We start from the raw sequence: 18,943 nt of genomic DNA, 5'->3' as shown, positions 1-18,943 counted from the left end.
TGTATGGCGTAACCTGTACTTTCAGGACCCACCTCCACAAACCAGACCACTGTTGATTATAAAACTCCCAACTCCTCAAATTGTTCTTTATTTAAGTCTATAGTGGTGGTAGTGCTGACTACTTGTTTTGGAGTCTTCCACATGGAAACTCTGGGAACCCCCCACAGCTTCTGCATAAAATACACATCTTGAAGACGCAGAGGGTTAACTTCAAGCCCCCACCAACACCACCACCCACATCTCCAATTTGAAAGCCGCCTCTCTACCGGGAGAGGAAGGCTCTTTTTCGGTCAGATGGCGTGCTGCAGTCCGCCCCCGTCATTCTCCAGCCCACACAGACAGGGCAGCCAGCAACCAATACGCTGCGCCGGAGGAGGATTTCTGCCAGTGATTTCAGACGAGCTACGATACGCAAAGGGGATTTACTACGCCAATCTGAGCTGGGGAAGCTTTCGGCGATAGGTAACAGGGTAAGAAACTTATAGGATAAAAACTGCGATGTGTTTTAGGGTGTTTTCTACGAACATCTGGCTGAGGAATACTCGATGGTTTTATCTAATGTGCAGCCAATAATCCAAGTGTTAATACTTTGTTTTGTACGCTATTCTAAATGTAACCTGCGTTTTATCTAATGTGCAGCCATGTCTCATTGACATTAGTTTTTATTTCTTTTTTAGTCACTCACTCCGGGAGTAGCCTACCGACCTTGGAGAGACACCATTCTGTAAAAACTGTCTGCACATCGGTCTGACCTGAATAAGGTAAGAGAGCATTTTCTGTACACCATCAATCATATAAGGGCTAAAAGAAAAAATAATTAAAAAAGAAAGAAAGTTGAACATGGTTTGCATATGTAAGAAACTATTCCAAAGCATGCATCAACTTTTTATATTCATGTATTTTTTATAAATGCTTTATCATGATAGAAGAGGTGCAGTTCAGATGACAAAATACAACAAGATGTCTAAACCTGCAGGTTCATGTCTTCCTCTGCCTAAACTTTCCACAGCTGTGTGCCATGTCTCTGCCTCGCACACTTGGGGAGTTGCAGCTGTATCGGGTCCTCCAGAGGGCCAACCTGCTGGCCTATTATGAAACCTTCATTCAGCAGGGTGGTGATGACGTGCAGCAGCTCTGTGAGGCAGCAGAGGAGGAGTTTCTGGAGATCATGGCTCTAGTTGGCATGGCCACCAAGCCACTGCATGTGCGTAGGCTCCAGAAGGCCCTCAGAGACTGGGCGTCCAACCCTGCCCTCTTCAGCCAGCCCGTCTCCAACGGTCCTCTGGGGGGCATCCCACTGTTCAAAGTGGACGGCACAGGCTCTGGTGGATCGGCAGGCGGGCCCAGGAAGTCTCTGAGCAACGGGCAGCCTGGGTCCCCCTGTGAAAGGGAAGATCGGGCGTGTCTTACTCCGATGCACAGTGGGAGTCCCAGAAGCCCTTGCTCCCAGGCATCCCCACAGCCACCAGACTCACACTACAGGGAAAAACTGTCCCCCATGGACCCACACTGGCTCACCCCAGAGCCCGATGGGAACTGCAATCTCTCATCTGGACTCGAGGATGAGTCTCCCAGCCCACCACTGATGTCAACATGTCCTCCTGGTCCCTCTTCTTCTCCAGGCCCCTCTGCACTGTCCGCCTGGCCCGGAGGACAGCTGGACGGGGAGACGGCAAGGGCGGTGGTGGAGAGCGTTGACAGGCTCCTCAGGACCCTGCCCAGGTCAGATGCTGCAGAGGTGAAGACTCTTCTAAGGATGAACAAGAAGATGGCAAAGACTGTGGGACACATCTTCAAAATGGGTTCCCAAGATGTTAACAAAGAAGAAGAGATCAGGAAGTACAGTCTCATTTATGGACGTTTTGACTCAAAGCGGAGAGAAGGGAAGCAGCTCACACATCATGAGGTAAAAGCACCAGCGACAAAGATGACATTGTTAAACATAGGGAGATAGAAGAGTTTGGAACATGTATAAGTGAACATTTTGCATAAAATATCACCCAGACAATGAATCCATTTCAAAAATAAAAGTTCAAAATCCAGAGTGCAGCTATTTATACATTTGTATACACAAAGTAATCAATGTATGTATTGTCTGCATTATATCTTTAAAGCCCTTTCCCTCCTTCACTCAGTGCTTTTCCTCCTCAGTTGATCATCAACGAAGCTGCTGCCCAGTTCTGTATGCGCGACAATGCCCTTTTGCTGAGACGGGTGGAGCTCTTTTCTTTGGCTCGGCAGGTGGCGAGAAAATGTGCCTACACCTCCACACTAAAGCATGCAAGGTAGGGACGCTGCCTGGAGAGAACAGTAATCTGTTCACCAGCAGCCAGTAACCAACACACCTCACACCTCGAGAAAAAAATCTGGAATATAGATTTAATTTCAATCCAGAACATGGAAACTCTGAAAATAAATTCATGGTTGAGTAGCATTTTGTTGTAATCAGTCATATGGGAAATAAAGGAAATCATAGCAGAAAAACTCACTTATGAGTCATAGTCCTACCGGTGCATTTATTTTCTTAATAAACATGGTTCAGAACACATGGGGAATTAAAGTCCAAACTCTGTGGTGTAAGAATGATGAGCAAAATTGGGGCCACACAGGAAAACAGAAATCCCCATTGTGTGTTTTACCTTGCATACTATATTGCTATAAAATATAAGCTTTAATGAGAGTTTCAAATTCCCTTGTTTATCAGTGTCATAATTCCAGATATCATTGAAACAACGATATTTAAAAATTCTAATATTTTGACCAATATACAAATATATATTTGATATCATCCCCCCAAGTCCAGTTAAAAAAGGTCTTGCCGCAACTTGACAAACACATTGTCGTGATTTACAAAAGTAAAAACCTAAATCGTCTTCATCATTCACCTGCCGAAGAAGGTGAAAGATCTGTGAAAATAATGTGTTAATGACATTTCTTGTAGCTGAGGTCACAAACAAACTCTTAATTTCATTTCACTGTGTTTCTCCTGCAGGACAAATGCAGATGAGAACAGCCTACTGTGCCAGAAGAGAGCGAGACATGAGGTGAGTTTTCATAGAAGCACGGCTGCCATTAACAATACTCAGTGACATAGTGACTTCCAATAGATTAATGTGTGTTTCTAACAAACGACCCTGTGGCTAAACGTAGCCAAAGTTCAGGTTACAAGTCAGTCATTTGAAGTGGGATATGAGCACTAAATTGTCAGTGATGTGTTTTAGGTAATTGTGCCTGAGAGTGTGTCCTCACTTCTCGGAGTGGAGAGCTCCGAGGGCTTGACCCAGAGGGCAGATGATGACAGCTTATCTGCAGAAAGCCTCGACAGTGTATCACATGGTAAACACTCCTTATCTAAATCATTAAGATATGTAAACGGGTCATAATTTAATCAGCTGATCTTTAACTCCAGACATTCTTCATATTTATTTCTATAATAATTTATCGTATTTGTAGACAGCATTTACACCCAAATCTGTGTGTCCTGTTAGACATCGGCTCACAGTGCAACCAATCTCCATCCCCCCGTCCCCACACCGACACGTCCAACCCTGCCAACTGGAGTCGCCATCTCATACAGCAAACGCTAATGGACGAAGGGCTGCGATTGGCTCGGATGGTCTCACATGATCGGGCCGGCAAGATCAACCTAGCGTCAGAACGAACTCACTGTACAGGTGACTTTTCCAACAATGACTTAACTATTAGTGCTGCAACTTTTAAGTTTGAGTAATACAGCAATTGTTTTCAATTTTTTCAATATATTGTTTTGTCTATAAATTGTCCAAGATGGTGTCTTTAAATGTCATTTTTTGCCCAAGATATTCAGTTCAATATGATGTAAATACAGAAAAAAGCAGGAAATCTTCATAGTTCGAGGCTCTTGCTTAAAAAAAAATGTTATCGATTGACAAAATAGTTATCAAAAAGTATCCCATTAGTCGACTTATCGGTTCAGTTTCATTAACAATAATATATGCTTAATAATGAACAAGGTCTTTTTGCAATGCTTGTCCAACTATGTTAAAAAAAAATAGTTTGATATTATGGGGAATACACTTCTTTGCTTTCTGGTAGAGATTTAGATGATAAGATCAACACTGCTTTCATATTTGAACTGCAAATAAATATAGGTTCAGCCAGCAGCTGGTATTACACTAACCGGCTGCTGGCTCATATTTAACAGACATGAGAGTGGCATCAATGTTCTAACTGTCTGTGCAAAAGCAATATGAAATATGAAACTATTAGTTAAAGTTGGAAAGTGGGGGAATTAAAAGCGAGCCAGTTGACACATGGGGTTGAATAGAAAATGACAGACAGAGTCTTCCTAACCTTTGCTAACAATGAATATTTTATAGCTCTACAGCTTGATCTGTAGTGAGTCACAATCTCTCTGAGGTGACGCCTCCCACCATGCGCAGCTGAACTTCAGCAGTCTGTAAATTAGAGAGGATAGAAGTTAGAAGGGGAAACAGAGGGAGGTGTTGAGTGATATATGGAGAGGAAAGGAGTGAGAGAAGGAGGGTAGAGAGCGAGAGAGGATGGGTGGTGTTACACTGTTTTAGCACTTCTTCCATACCCTGTTACTGTAGCAATTTTCTGACGCATCACAGATTCTCACAAGAAAAGCAAGTGATCTGGGCAAGTCAGCCGTTCTGTGTCGAAGAGATGAAGCGAGGAGAAGGAAGCCAGCAAAGACATGAGGGGGCGGGCAGGGAGGGTAGGGAGGAAGTACTCTGTGGGCGGCAGAATCGGACCCCCCCTCTCAGCAGCAGCTGACGTCAGAGTGTGTTAGGAGCGTGGGCTGAAGGGCGGGATGGATGGGGCGTGGGGGCGAAGGAGTGGGAGGTAATTGGAGGGGCGTTGCATTGACTCACCAAGCGACAGTGTACAAAAATAAAACCTGTGGGCAGAGAAATGGCACAGTCTTTTTTATACAGCTTCTCCCACTACCAAAGGGACTGCGGAAATAACAAAAAATGACATATGTTTCATCTCTGACGTCGATCTCCCTCGTCTTGGTTCTTCTTTTTTCTGTCTCTCTGATCCAAGTTTCCTTCGCATGTCTCTCTCATAACTGATCTTCCTTCATATTTCTGATTACGTGCTATCGTTTTTTTTATTGCATCTGTTCTTCATCAGTTATTTTATTACTGCTTGCTGTATGGACATAGAGGTCTTCTTAATTAGCAAATTAATTAATTAATTTTCATTGACTTGGGAAACAAGTTAAGTGGTATTTACATGTACTACTTCTCTTGCAAGCTAATTAATGCACATCAGAAAATACAAATCAACTTTGGTTCATTGGGCTTGGTCATTTTAAAAGTAGCTCCCAAGCTGAAAAAGTGTGGGCACCCCTGCTGTAGACCTTTTGTTATTCACCAGCTTGGGTTTGTCATAAACCATGATGAGTTCAGTGCATGTGGGAGAGTTTCTCAGTGAATTCCCCAAACTATTATTCAGAGGTCTTGAAACACTTGTTGCATCTTGAGTAATATGACTGAGCTTGTGTACAGTATAACCTCAGTTTTATAATAACTGGCTGTCCGGGCATTGTCAAACTGTGCTGTTCATATATCACTCAAAGCACAAATTACAAATTTGACCTTACTCCACAGATCATGACGGTAAAGTGGAGAGGCGGAGCTCGATAACAACGTGCAGGAGCAGCAGCCCTTGCATCACCAAAGACGAGTCTAGTCACCGGGGAAAATGAAAAAACTCAGCTTTTTTCCTCCGGCCTGCCACTGAACTCTGTCCGTTTTACAGGCTGCTACTGACACTGACATCTGATGGGAAGAAGACTACAGTAATTATCTGAATTAAGGAATGATACCATAAATGTGGAGTGACTTCTAAACACTGAAAAATATTCCATTTTGACTTTATAATCACTAAATATGAAGGGGAGACACAGAAAGTGGGAAAATTCAATGTTTTTATATGGAGAAAAAACATGATTAAGAAAATAAATCTAGTTTTCAGGTCAGTTTTTATTGTAAGAAGTGCCATGTGTTGACAGTGCGGCAGGTTTTAAATTAAATGGGCTCTACACAGTAGAGGGCACTGTAACTTTGGAAATAGAGTCTCTTACCTTCATCCAGTAACATACTAGTTATGTTAAGGGAATCTGGTGTCATACTGTAGGTAGACTTGTATTGACTTTTATAGCAAGTAACAGGCTAAAAAAGAGTATAAGCAGCTCCTCACCCTCAGGAAAAAATGTGATATTTTAGTTTTTGATGTATGTGCATTGTTTAGGATTCAAAGATGGTAATACTCAGCCGTGTGTTCACTCAAATCGCCGTTAGGTTCAGAGGCCTTTTGTTTTTCGCTGCATCATCCAATCGCCCATATGATCTAAACAAATGGGTTGTGGTTTATTAGATACAAAGCCGCAGGTCTTCATCATCCTCTCCTTCACATCTTTATGTAATGGTATTTTGCACAAGCAGCTGATATGGTGTTTTGTAAGAGATGATTTTCCATATTTTTCATTTTCTTAAATTCTGTGAGAATGCCCCCCAGAAAACCTTTCAAAAGCTGGTCAAAATTTCGTAAGAACACCAATGTTTTTTTATTTTATTTTCAGCTGATAGTTAACATTTTAGTTGCCTCTCTACACATCAGGTTACAGGCTCTTGCTCCAGAGCAGGGAGGATGCTGCTTTTCCCCCTCCTCTTACTTGAATGGTGTTCCCAATAGGTGCCATTTTACAGCCTGTGAGGACACTGCATTCAAAACTACATTGCAAGATTTAAAGGATAAAAAAACAAAACCACAGCATTTAAAAATAAAAGAGAGGTGATTAGTGTAAATGTTTAATGCAGTTTTATTTAGGCGTGGCGGAAACAGACAATATGGCTGCATGTTTTTCTGATGATTTCTGTAGTCTTAGATATTAAGTTAACTAATGGTTTACTTTCTAAGCTTTAGAAAAATAAAAACCCATGCAGAGGTTTACAGAAAGACATTTGCTTGACTCTCGATACAGCAACTGCTTCAAGTTATGCCAGCCTATTTGACCCTGATTAAAGTGTAAGTGTTTTCAGACTTAATGTAATGCTAATAATGACTTTTTGTATGCTTAATCACAGAGTATGTCAGTGAGGTAGCTTTCTGTGCATCAGTTACACCTGCCTGTCATTTGAGCATTGATAACCTCCTCAGTTTATTATGTTGCAAAACAGATTATTTATTTTGTTACATCTCAATAAATGTTATTTTATTGCTTAAAGCGTGTTGGTTTCCACAATAAATAATATCTTCTTGGCTTTTCTGATGTGTGTAAGAAAAGGGCTGCGGGAGCTGCGTCACACAGCCAGCGACACCTCTGCAGTCGTATTGTTTGTTGCACTGACTCTCTGCACTGAGCTTGGATGCTGGCATGACTCACCTGTACCACCAATGTAATCAGCGCTCATTCACACAAACACACAGCAACTCTCTCTATTATCAGACAGAGAAGATAAAGACAAACAAACATCATACTACCTCAAATAATTTAGTACTTTGGTCTAGACTAAAACTTCCCAACAATTCATTTATTGCCATGACGAGACAACGGACAACTACTAGTTGTATAGTTTTTATCTGACCGTTACAAATAAAAACTCTATACAACTAAGAATACAATATTTTAAAGTGGCCCTGTTTTGCTCATTTTCTGGTTCATATTTAGTGCCTCTACTCAACATGTTTGGAAGCTTTAATGTTCAAAAAGGTCTTTAATTTTCTCATACTGCCTGTGCTGGAGCACCTCTTTTCACCCTCTGTCTGAAACCAGACTACTCCGATTGGTTAGTTGGCCGGCTCAGTTGTCATTGGTCAACCGCTTAGAGATGTCCCGCCCCTTAGCCTATCAAATTCAATGTGTTGGAGCACTAGCCAATAGAAGGGTGAGTGTTACGTAGTGATGTAACTATGTCCCGGACGTAAACAAAAGCGTCCAATGGAGGCATTTAATGCAGGAGGGGAGTATGTCCGAGGGAAACTCCCTCTGACGTGAACTTTGGGATTTAAGCACAAAAACGTATACAACACACAACAGGAAAGGGAAACCCCCTAAAGCTTGATAGGGCCCCTGTAACCTGTTATGAGCTCAACATTCAACTTTCGTGGCCTTTATGTCGAAAAACGCATCACAACTCATATACAAGAAGCTTTCTGTACTTTTTCACTTATGATATGGACTCTTTTTGTAAACACAGTAAACACAATCACAATAGGTCAGCATTAGGTACAGAATCTAGAGAGGATCATTGGTGAAAAAACTGATCCTTTGACTGAAGAAATATGGCGCGACCACCAGGTCAACATTTCTGTTTACCAAATTGTTTGGTTAATGACCATAAACCTGCAAAACATACAACATGCCTATCATAACCAGCAACTGTAAGAATACTAAAACGCTAAACTTCAATGGTAAACATAATAACTTCTATAATTATTTCTAAATATCCACATGCTAACATGCTAGTCTGAAGCACCGCTGAGCATGGCTATAGACATTACATTACATGTCACTTGTTAGACGCTTTTATCCAAAGCGACTTACATACTCAATACTGTGGCCAACCCCCACAGGAGCAATTTGAGGTGAAGTGTCTTGCCCAGGGACACAATGACATGCTGATTGCAGTGGGGTTTGAACCTGTGACCACCTGATCCAAAAACCAACACACAACCCACTGCACCACACGCCCCAGACTTACAGTTCTGTACAGTGTTTCAGTAGGCTACTGTAGACTGTAGAGTCTTATTTAATTACAAGTCCTCCATCAATAGACCAATGTCACATACACCCTGTTCAGATGTTAAAGGTGAAGTTCATGCAAAATAAATTGCTTTTTATATTTGATTAGACTAGACAAATGATACTTTCCTCTGATTATGTGAGCCACAGTAAATGCGCAGCAGATGAATGCAGCCGTCATCATCAATCAGCCGTCAGCAACAATTATCAGGCAGTTTAATCTTTGAGTCTATTCTTAGCCCATGCTCTTTCTTCAGTAACACAGCAGAGCAGCAGACAGATTATCAGTTGAATGCCTCACAGCAAACACTTGAAAAGCGTCAGGAAGGATATTAATGAAATTAGTAGGTTTATCATCTGCTTACACATCTTGAATATTTTAGGATCTTCCAGATGAGCATTCAAATTCCCCCATTGCATGCAAATATGGGCAATATTAATAAGGATATTTGAAAAAGCTAAGAGTGCCTGCAAAGCCTTGTAGCAAATTTGAAAATCTTGTAACAAAAGGTTTTGAATAATAAATTTCTTCGGATTTAATTATTTATTATTGTTTTCTTCAAGCCACTTCATATAAAGTGGAACTGCAAATGTAAAGATCAACCAACGTACATACTGACATGATTTTTTTACATCAATTTGGAGATGGCTATTCTCTTACAACATTTAGTTATTATAATAAAAATGTAGAAAATGTCATCTTAAACCAAGGTAAACTAATGTACAGTTACATAAGTGTACAATAATCACTGGTCAGTGAGTACTGAACCCAGTCCCAACCATTTCATAACAGGTTAGCAACAACAGCAATTTGAGACGATGATGATGTAAGAAACGTGGCAGTAGATGCTCCAACATGTGGAAAGAAAGATTTTCTGTCTTCAAAACAGATATAATCTCCTTTTCAAACAGTTACTTAAGATCATAAACCCCAAATAGTGTCTCTCTTTCCAAAACTACCTTTGTTAAACATATTTTTAATTAGACACAATATCCAAGCCAAAATGACTTTGGTGCTCCATTTTGTTTATGTCCAAGAGCTACAGTAATATTAGGGTTTCAGATTGAAAAGAGGAAAGAACGCCAATTTGCCTGAACATTACAAATCACCATTTATTTCAGAGATTTATTTCCCTTTAAAGGCTGTGTAAGCCATCAGGATCTATATGGTCTTCAAACACATGTAATATCTATTAATCTCATTATGTAGAGCAATGTTTCTATTATCCAAACATTGTAATTCACCAAAGTAGGAATGGAAGTTTCACGAGTTTGCATTGTATTTCTGGCTACCTAGCTTATCATTTAAACACTGCATTGTAGGGTAATGTAAAAAGTGGACTCAATCTGAAGCCTTGATATTGGCACCTGTTTACAAAATCAACATATTGAAGAAGACTTGAAACATACACTCATCAAGAAAACGTGAATCTTGGAAATCAAAGTAGAAGTAGTCTCATTTTCTTTTGGAACCACTGGAGACTTTTGTTGGCTATGTGAAAGAAAGCAGGCACGTTGGCACTGGCGTCACTCTTGTTGCTGAATGATAAAGACACACTCATGTCATGAAGAGAAGACAGATCAGTTGAGTCTAGGTGACGTGGGTGTACAGATGGCGTAGGAACTCTCCTCTGGTGGCTGTGTCCCCGGGGAAAACCGCCTGGCAGAACTCACAAACATGAGACTGCAGCACCACGTCTGACATCAGCATGTCTCCAAACAAGGAGGGGCCTCCTGTCGCGGGCATCTGACACAAACACAGAGGACAAGACATGGACATTAGTGATGGGAATTCCGGCTCTTCTTGGTGAGCCGGATCATTTGGCTCGGCTCACCAAGAAGAGCCGGCTCTTTCGGCTCCCAAACGGCTCTTCAGTTTACCACATATTATACCTTTTATAATTCAATCAAATGTAGCCCTGTTTTGACTAATGATTTATATGTGTACACATATCACTTAAATTATTCAATACATCCTTTGTACTGAAGTATTCAAAAGTAAAAATTACATGTTTAATATCAATTATTTGCTGTGGCCAATTGTTTTCATTGCATTTACAGACCCTTGTATCTCTCTGATACCACCCAATGAATGCACAGACTTGCTTGTAGAACCACGCTACACAAAGCAGATAGCAACACCTATAAAAACTTAAGCATAGACATTTAAAAAAAGGGGCTACTGTATCGACATTTTAAAATTATATTTAAAGAAAAGGCCCTGACAAAACAGCAGGGCTCTATTTCAGTATTAACTATAGAAAAAAAGACAGCAACAGCTGACATCAAATCTTTGCTGAGCCCAAGGATAATCATAAATAAATAACATAGTGAAAATAAATATATTGCAATGCTCAGTACAGCAGCATCCAACCGTCTCTAATCATAAAAAAACATAATACAAATAAATGTATTGCAATGCTCAAAACAGCAGCATCCAACAGTCTCTAATCCTTGGATATTACATGTCACTGCATGCATGCACGCACGGAGCAGCTGTAGCGCGGAGATCATCATATCATTCTGTCTTGTATTACTTAACAAAAATAAAAAAAACGGCTCGTTCGCGGGCGGGAGCCGGCTCCCGTCGTTCACTTAAAAGAGCCGGCTCTTTGAGCCGGCTCGTTCGCGACCGACACATCACTAATGGACATTTTTGAGGAAGAACATGCTAAAAATCCAATGCCAGGTTTGAGGACCCTGGGCCAATACAGGTGGGATTGTTGTCCAGTGAAGAGACCTACCCCCACTGTGTGCATTGTCCTGTCTCCAACACGATTATCTGTGTGCCCCGCATCATTTGAGACATGAGGACAGGCTCCTTGCAATCTCGGGATGTCAAAGCTTAACAGGGGTGCAACCATTTGCTCAGACTTCCCATCTGCCTTTCCCGTCTGATGAGGCACATCCACATTGAGCTTAGATATATCTTCAGCTAGGACATCGTAAAAGGTCCCCACGTTTTTAGAGAGGCCAACAACGCCACAATGTGCTGCAGGGTTGCATGATTTGGAAGTTTGATGCTTTTCGTGGAAATATACAGGGATTTCTTGGGTACACTGGACAGGGATGGACATCAAATCACCCAACTCTCCATTAGAAACAGCGGCACCTGCAGACAAAGAGGTTTAGATGTTAAAAGGATAGTTTTAAAGTTGGTTTGTTTAAAGTGTTTATTTATAGCCAGTGTATAAATAGTGGTCAGCGAGCCCAAAGTTTGGAAAAAACAACAGAAGTTACTGCTCCTAAAATAAAGCAATGTACTGCTGTGGACTGGGGCAGCAGCAAGAGTGGTCGCCTCCATCTATCCTCTCAACAAAGATTCCTCTGACAAAAATCATAATATTACCTTGCAGAACTTGGGGGTTGCTAGTTTATTTGCGCTACTGTGTGTAACACAAACAAATTAAATGCAGTAAAATCTTATTTTGTTACATTTTACTGCACTCAGAATTCTACATAACTATATTTTGTGTAAATATTGTCTTTATTTTCATTTGTTGCAATAGTCTTAGCTTTCATAATTGTAAAACATTTTATTTAATTTTTCATTTGGTTACGTATTCTACTTTCTGTGTCTCTGTATGCACCACTTATACCAAATCAAATTCCCGTACTGTATGTGTAAACCTACTGTAGTTGGTAATAAAACTGATTATGGTTATTTACTTCTTTTTTTGTTGTTCTTTTTTCCTTTAGGTTTCTAAAATATGTTTTGCCTATGTCCTCTTCCATAACAGTACGTCAATTAGCTTTCATGCTGGTACCCCTGTCTGTGTCTCCAAACCTGAGTGTTGTCAGCTGCCTTTTATGTAGGGGATTCATTGACTTTGACTAAATAACTCAAACAGACTCACAGACTCACTTGAAAACAACAGATTATGCCTGGCACCATGAATGACAGCTAAGATATGATTATGAGCATTTGAAATAAATTAGGCTTTAAAAGGACCTGGCTGTTTCTGCAATGCTGTTGTGAGTTGATGTAGCAGAGCTGCCTGTCTCAGGCAAAGCGACCTCAGGTGGAGAAACTGCTGGTACAGTTCACTGTAAGCTTCCTCCATCTCACCAGCTCATGGATCTGCAGATGTTACAAAAATGGAAATAAAATGTATCTATATCTAAATTCTAAAATCTTGTATATATATACTTAGCAAATACAGATGTGTTACTTATTAGGAAAAATATTAAGAGTCATCAGTCATGCTAGCTCCTTGGCAGTACTCAGATATAGTAGAGCTTTGAGCTAAGTGTTACGGGCCGTCTCCACGGCAGCGTTAAAAAATCTTGAAACGCTTCTGCCCATTCACTTTGAATGGGGTGACGTCACTTTTTTTCGCTTTCGCCGAAATGCATTGTGGGCAGGCGAGCGGAGATTCTCAGGATTTTCAAGATCCAAAGTTGAACAATGTTCAACTTTTGAAGCTGAGGAGGAAGCGTCAGCCAATCAAATCCCGTGTACGCAAATCTGACAGTTCAAGCTCTAGCCAATCAAACGGCGTGTATGCTGGGAGAGACAGACCGCAGGTCATTTCCTCATATTCCAAAACATGGAGGAGAAATTAGCGGTAGCGAATCAATCACCCGGTGCTTTATGACCAGACCTACCGGGATATAAACCGGAGGAGCCAGGCATGGAGGGAGGTGGCAGAGACAGTGGTATGTTTTCGCCTGTTTTGGGGAGTTTATATCCAGTTTACTTCGGGCTTTTTGGCTTCATATGTCGCGGGCGGGAGATTCATGTGATTGGTTGATCGCAAAAAAATCCCCAAGCCTCAGATACGCCCACCTCCAAGATTTTTTTAACGCTGCCGTGGAGACGGCCCGTTAATGTCAGGACGAAAAAATATTATTATTATCTTATTTTGGCTTGTAAGCATCAAATATTTAGTGACCCCTTGTGCCTTGTATAAAAGCACCTTCATTATGCATGTTAAGTAGCTATTGTTTTTCTTAAATTAGCTAGAAATCAGTCTACCATTATACGTGAAATATGACGATATCCAACTTGTAAAATTACTGAGGGCATTGCACAAAAACACTACAAATCTTTAGTGACAAATTGCATACGTACATAAATATGTCAGGATTGTCCTATTGTAATAGAAAAAGCTGTATGTGCTTTAAAATCTTCTCCGTAGAAATGTTGATCCTGGATGATTAGTACCATATGTGTAATATACAACAAACACAAATCTTTCATAAGACCTTTTGAAACCATAACACCTTTTCTGCCTCTGTGCAGTGATTAAACTCATACTTTTAAAATACATTGCACTGTCTTGCATAGTACTGAAACTGAACTTACCCCTTATGAACTAATCGGTCACTGAATCCAGGACTCCTTGTCATTTGATGACAGTTGTTTTTCAGCCTCCTCCTGCAACAGGCTTCCTTATTTGTCAAGGCAAGAGACACTGTCTCAGTATGCAAATCTAGACTGAAATCTAGAAATGTGTAGAGCACCACAAAAACAACAACTTTCTGACAGTGAAATCTATTTACCAGATGAAGTCTTACCAACCACAGTGAGTGAATGACAAGTCTGTTTCTCCCCGAGCAGACCAATGGAAAGTATGCTTTACTCATGTAACAACACAGTGTGTTGGAAAATGTTAAACATAAGGAAGTAGCTCTTGAAAATAGGGAAGTGTAAGCATTTAAATATAAAAGGGAACCTCCCCTTCACTCAGACTCTGCAGATTATATATAAGCAAGAGGAAAGAGTCAGGCTCTATTTTTTGCTACTGTTTAATTTATTAAGATTTATGCACTGACTCAGTATATCAGTACTGATAACCCTACCTCTTTTAAGCTCACATGTCACTGATCCTAGAATTCAGGGCTTCTTGTCCTTTCATAAAGTTGTTATTAGCCTTCTCCTTCTCCTTCAGGTTTCCTGGTATTTTCAAGGAAATAGACAGTGTCAGTATGCAAATCTGGACTCAAAACATCTTTACGGCCTTCACTCAAACTGTTGTAAATGAGAGTCTGCAGAGCAATGTGCTATCAAGATTTTAAAATATGTGTTCAACAGGGTAAAATGTATTTTCCGCAGAATGGAAAAGGTGTTTCCTGCTTGCTATCCAAGTTACTGCACTCGTGAACTTTTCAAATATTCAAAGGCTTCATTGTTATATGCAAATGAGGGGTTATGTATTATAACCCTAGTTATATAAGCACAGGCGGAGCCCTCTACTGGACTCTATGGGTACTACTCTCAACCATGCTATGCGAGCATTCACCTACTGAGATACATAAACGTAGCCGGCCAATCGGGGCGAGCCTACCTGAATGCGCGCGCAGGCCCACAGTATATAAGGCGGCCACGCCTCCTGACTGTCATCCTACACCCTCTTCAGCGAGCGGCATAGGAAAGACAGGGCCCCCAGGTAGAGGGCTCCGCCTGTGCTTATATAACTAGGGTTACAATACGTAACCCCCCGTTATATCTTACACAGGCTCCGCCCTCTACTGGACTCTATGGGTACAGTGGGTGGAACCCTGATGGGTAAACGCCCTGTCGTTCAACAACATCGGAAAATAGTGAGGAAGACTCTCCCCCGCCTGCCCACAGGCAGGTCCACAAAAAAGTCCACCTTTTTTTAAGTAAAATATATGTATTAGCAGTTAGTAGTACAATAGTATACCTTGTAAATGTTATAATATTGTGTATTATGTTACAGTGTATTTTAGCCAGTGGTGGAAGAAGTACTCAGATTTGTTACTTAAAGGTGGGGTAGGTAATTTTGGAGAAACCGGCTCGAGATCGCTAGAATTTGAAAATACACAACCGGAAAAAATCTGCCACTTCCTTACAGAGCCCCTCCTCCAACACCCACGAACGTGCACATGACCAATGAGGGCACGAGATACATTTGTGCACAGATGGAAGGCTGACAGGCAGGTAGGCCATCCAGCTATTTTAGCCGGGCCAGCTAAAATGATTGGTCGTGCTTTTTACAGCGCTACGGCTTCCACAGATGAAAAAATGTTATGTATTTATTGTCAAAGCATTTAATATATTAATTGCTATCGGGATGTTAAGAGCATTCCATGGAATATAACAAAAAGTGTTTCTGAAATAAATTACATACCCCACCTTTAAGTAAAAGTAGCAATACTACATTTAAAAGTACTTTGTTAAAAGTAAAAGTCCTGCATTCAAAATTATACACACATGTAAGTAAAAGTACAAAAGTATCAGCATCAAAATAAACTTAAAGTACCAAAAAGAAAAGTACTCATTATGCGTAATGTCCAATTTCAGAATTGTACATTTATTGAGTTACTGGGTTACCATTATTAATATTGATGTGTTTTTATCCCAACTGGTAAATGTAGAGCTAATTTGAATAACTTGATATACGGCTGCTGGATATCTTAACCAATAAATATGTAATATAGGTTTATTTAATAATTGATTTATATTCTGAATTAGCTAATATTCTAAACTTAAAAAGTAACTAGTACCAAAAGCTGTCAAATAAATGTAGTGGAGTAAAAAGTACAATATGTATTTTATTACAATCCACCACTGATTTTAGCACAAGTCTTCCACAATGCAACAGTTTGACCAGAAAGTCAACTGTGTTTGACACAACGTTTCAAACATGAGGAGAAGGGTGCATGACACTGACTGAGCAATGCTTCAGCAGCATTTATGAAAATGATGTTGTATCCTTCCTTTTTTTACCCCAACACTCTGTTACTTAACTTGAACCTATTTTGTTTGTTGTTGTATCTAAGACATAAAACAATAAACAGAATATTAACGTTAGAATAGTAACTTTTATCAATCGCAACATTGTGTGATTGTCTCTGTGATGTTGACATGAAGAATCACTCTTTAGCTGGTTGACTCAGTTTCACTGGAAAAATGAGGAACTCAAACCGAAATTCGTTTTCCATTTAGCTTCTTTTCCTGCTGTGAGACTTAAATCATGTGAGAATAATTTCCCGTGTGAATCATACATATATTTTTGAGTTAAATGTAGGCTACTTACACTTTAAAGTATCGATCATTCCCAACAGGAAGTGCCGACGCAACCACAGCAGTCCAGTCCCTCTGACAGGACTGGACAAGATTCGCATTTTACTATGATGACGTCTGACGAGCTCACTCTATGGAGTTCACCGGTTCACCTGCGTCAAACAACAATAACCTACCAAAATCATACTTCCTGCCTGACTGCCTTCAAAATAAAAGACACAAACTTAAGTGGATATACAAAAGTCCCAACTAATGTGTCATGACTCATAACTTAAGATAAGCACCCTTACACATTGAAAAAACATGTGTGAGAGCATGTGTTTCATTAGCAAACGTATTGTGAATGTTCATTAAAGGAGCAGTGTCTAAGATTTAGGGGATCTATTCGCAGACATTATTGTTAAATAGAAAACATTTATGTAAAGTGTAACTTTGTTGTCAATGTTGTATAATTGCCAGAACATTTTGTTGGGTTTTCTTAACATAGAATGACCATGTTATAACTACATAGGAAGTCAGTGAAGTTTGCAATGATGCACCGCCATGTTTCTACGGTAGGCAGTTACTGACAAACCAAACTTTGGTTTTAGAGAGGACATTTGTTATGGTAAGGCAAGGCAAGGCAAGGCAAGGCAAGTTTATTTATATAGCACCTTTCAACACAAGGCAATTCAAAGTGCTTTACAAAAATGGAAGACATTATGAAAATGGCATTTAAAATCAGTCATTAAAAAGAAAAGATAATAAAATAAACATTAAAAGAAAAAATACATGGATAAAAGTTAAAAGTTACAGTGCAGTTTAAGATGTGAATAGTTCAATTAAAAGCAGCGGCAAAAAGAAAAGTCTTCAGCCTGGATTTAAAAGTAGTCAGAGTTGCAGCGGACCTGCAGGTTTCTGGAAGTTTGTTCCAGATATTTGGAGCATAATAACTGAACGCTGCTTCTCCATGTTTAGTTCTGACTCTGGGGACAGAAAGCTGACCAGTCCCTGAAGACCTGAGAGATCTGGATGGTTCATAATTTAGCAGTAGGTCAGACATGTATTTTGGGCCTAAACCATTCAAAGCTTTATAAACCAGCAACAATATTTTGAAATCTATTCTTTGACACACAGGAAGCCAGTGTAAGGACTTCAGAACAGGAGTGATGTGATCCACTTTCTTAGTGTTGGTGAGGACTCGAGCAGCGGCGTTCTGAATTAGCTGCAGCTTTCTAATAGATTTTTTAGTGAGACCTGTAAAGACACCATTACAGTAGTCGAGTCTACTGAAGATAAAAGCATGGACACGTTTTTCCAAATCCTGCTGTGACATTAGTCTTTTAATCCTAGATATGTTCTTTAGGTGATAGTAGGCTGATTTAGTAACTGTTTTAATGTGACTGTTGAAACTCAGGTCAGAGTCCATGACTACACCTAGATTTCTGGCTTTATCTGTTGTTTTGAACATTGCAGACTGAAGCTCAGCGCTAACTTTTATACGTTCTGCCTTGGCTCCAAAAACCATTACCTCAGTTTTATCTTTGTTTAATTGGAGAAATTGGTACCTGAATATAGGTTCAGACAACTTAAGAGAATGGTGAGCAGAGGTATTCACTTAGTTGCAATCTGCAATGCCACCGCTTGATGTTACTACATTTTTCAAAATTGTGCTTTTTTGAAAGTGTTTAATGTTTTTTGGACATTACTAAAAATGTATTCTGAAAAATATTCTAAGGGTTATTTTCTATGGTTGGGTCATTTTCTTTAAAAAGCGCTGTTCCAACAAATTTGACAGTAATGAAATTACACAAGTAAAAATTAAGTTTACTCAATAGAATTGCTTAATGTCCACGAATACTGAGATTGGAATAGGTGACTGTGTTTGCATCATGATACTTTTTCCTCCAACGTCAAAGTAGATGGACAATGTTACCCTGATGTCCTTTTTTTATGTTAAAGATTTCCATCCATATTATCAGCCCAAAAAAAGGTTTGCTTTTGTTTCTACTGCACCTGTTTTTGTTATGTTCAATCGTGTTTTTAATTTGTGGCATTATGGACAAAGCATCATCCGCATTATGTTGTGTAACCCTGTGTATCATATTGACAATTACAAATAATTCAATCAAAGCCATCGAACCCCTGTGATGAGAGCTCTACATAAAAGTGTTTAGTCATGGTTAGTCCTGCTTCACTGTACAGCCTGTGTG

The 18,943-nt window shown here is 40.0% G+C and overlaps 2 protein-coding genes across 7 annotated transcripts; one reads left to right on the top strand and one right to left on the bottom strand.

Moving 5' to 3' along the window:
• Nucleotides 1-321: 321 nt before the first annotated feature.
• nab2 (NGFI-A binding protein 2 (EGR1 binding protein 2)) lies at nt 322-8,556 on the top strand. Its single transcript, XM_034139167.1, has 8 exons — nt 322-470; nt 678-761; nt 1,010-1,906; nt 2,152-2,285; nt 2,993-3,044; nt 3,222-3,336; nt 3,489-3,674; nt 5,622-8,556. Exons 3-8 carry the CDS (start codon nt 1,019-1,021, stop codon nt 5,717-5,719), a joined length of 1,473 nt encoding a protein of 490 aa, XP_033995058.1. The 5' UTR covers nt 322-470; nt 678-761; nt 1,010-1,018; the 3' UTR covers nt 5,720-8,556.
• Nucleotides 8,557-9,845: 1,289 nt separating this feature from the next.
• Nucleotides 9,846-16,864, bottom strand: zgc:113184 (uncharacterized protein LOC553745 homolog). 6 transcript variants are annotated; one of them, XM_034139168.1, is made up of 6 exons: nt 16,765-16,864; nt 14,564-14,657; nt 14,067-14,152; nt 12,711-12,839; nt 11,503-11,870; nt 10,223-10,505 (listed from the first exon to the last, which is right to left on the bottom strand). In XM_034139168.1, exons 4-6 carry the CDS (start codon nt 12,820-12,822, stop codon nt 10,350-10,352), a joined length of 636 nt encoding a protein of 211 aa, XP_033995059.1. In that variant the 5' UTR covers nt 12,823-12,839; nt 14,067-14,152; nt 14,564-14,657; nt 16,765-16,864; the 3' UTR covers nt 10,223-10,349. The 6 variants fall into 6 exon arrangements, with proteins under 6 accessions (XP_033995063.1, XP_033995059.1, XP_033995060.1 ...); XM_034139169.1 differs by having other exon boundaries at nt 14,067-14,148; XM_034139172.1 differs by lacking the exon at nt 14,564-14,657 and having other exon boundaries at nt 9,846-10,505.
• Between the last annotated feature and the right edge of the window lie 2,079 nt (nt 16,865-18,943).

This window comes from Trematomus bernacchii, unplaced genomic scaffold, assembly GCF_902827165.1.
Source record: "Trematomus bernacchii unplaced genomic scaffold, fTreBer1.1, whole genome shotgun sequence".
Lineage (NCBI taxonomy): Eukaryota > Metazoa > Chordata > Actinopteri > Perciformes > Nototheniidae > Trematomus > Trematomus bernacchii.
This window is presented reverse-complemented; position numbering and strand designations above follow the sequence as displayed.

Bases quoted from the DNA above. Each gene is read 5' to 3' on its own strand.
- nab2 (XM_034139167.1), top strand. From the start codon at position 1,019: ATGTCTCTGCCTCGCACACTTGGGGAGTTGCAGCTGTATCGGGTCCTC. The intron at 1,907-2,151 runs GTAAAAGCACCA...TTTCCTCCTCAG, and splicing joins AGCAGCTCACACATCATGAG to TTGATCATCAACGAAGCTGC. The intron at 2,286-2,992 runs GTAGGGACGCTG...TTTCTCCTGCAG, and splicing joins TCCACACTAAAGCATGCAAG to GACAAATGCAGATGAGAACA.
- zgc:113184 (XM_034139172.1), bottom strand. From the start codon at position 12,822: ATGGAGGAAGCTTACAGTGAACTGTACCAGCAGTTTCTCCACCTGAGG. The intron at 11,871-12,710 runs GTCCTTTTAAAG...CTTTGTCTGCAG, and splicing joins AGCATTGCAGAAACAGCCAG to GTGCCGCTGTTTCTAATGGA. The intron at 10,506-11,502 runs GTAGGTCTCTTC...TGTTTGTGTCAG, and splicing joins GGACAATGCACACAGTGGGG to ATGCCCGCGACAGGAGGCCC.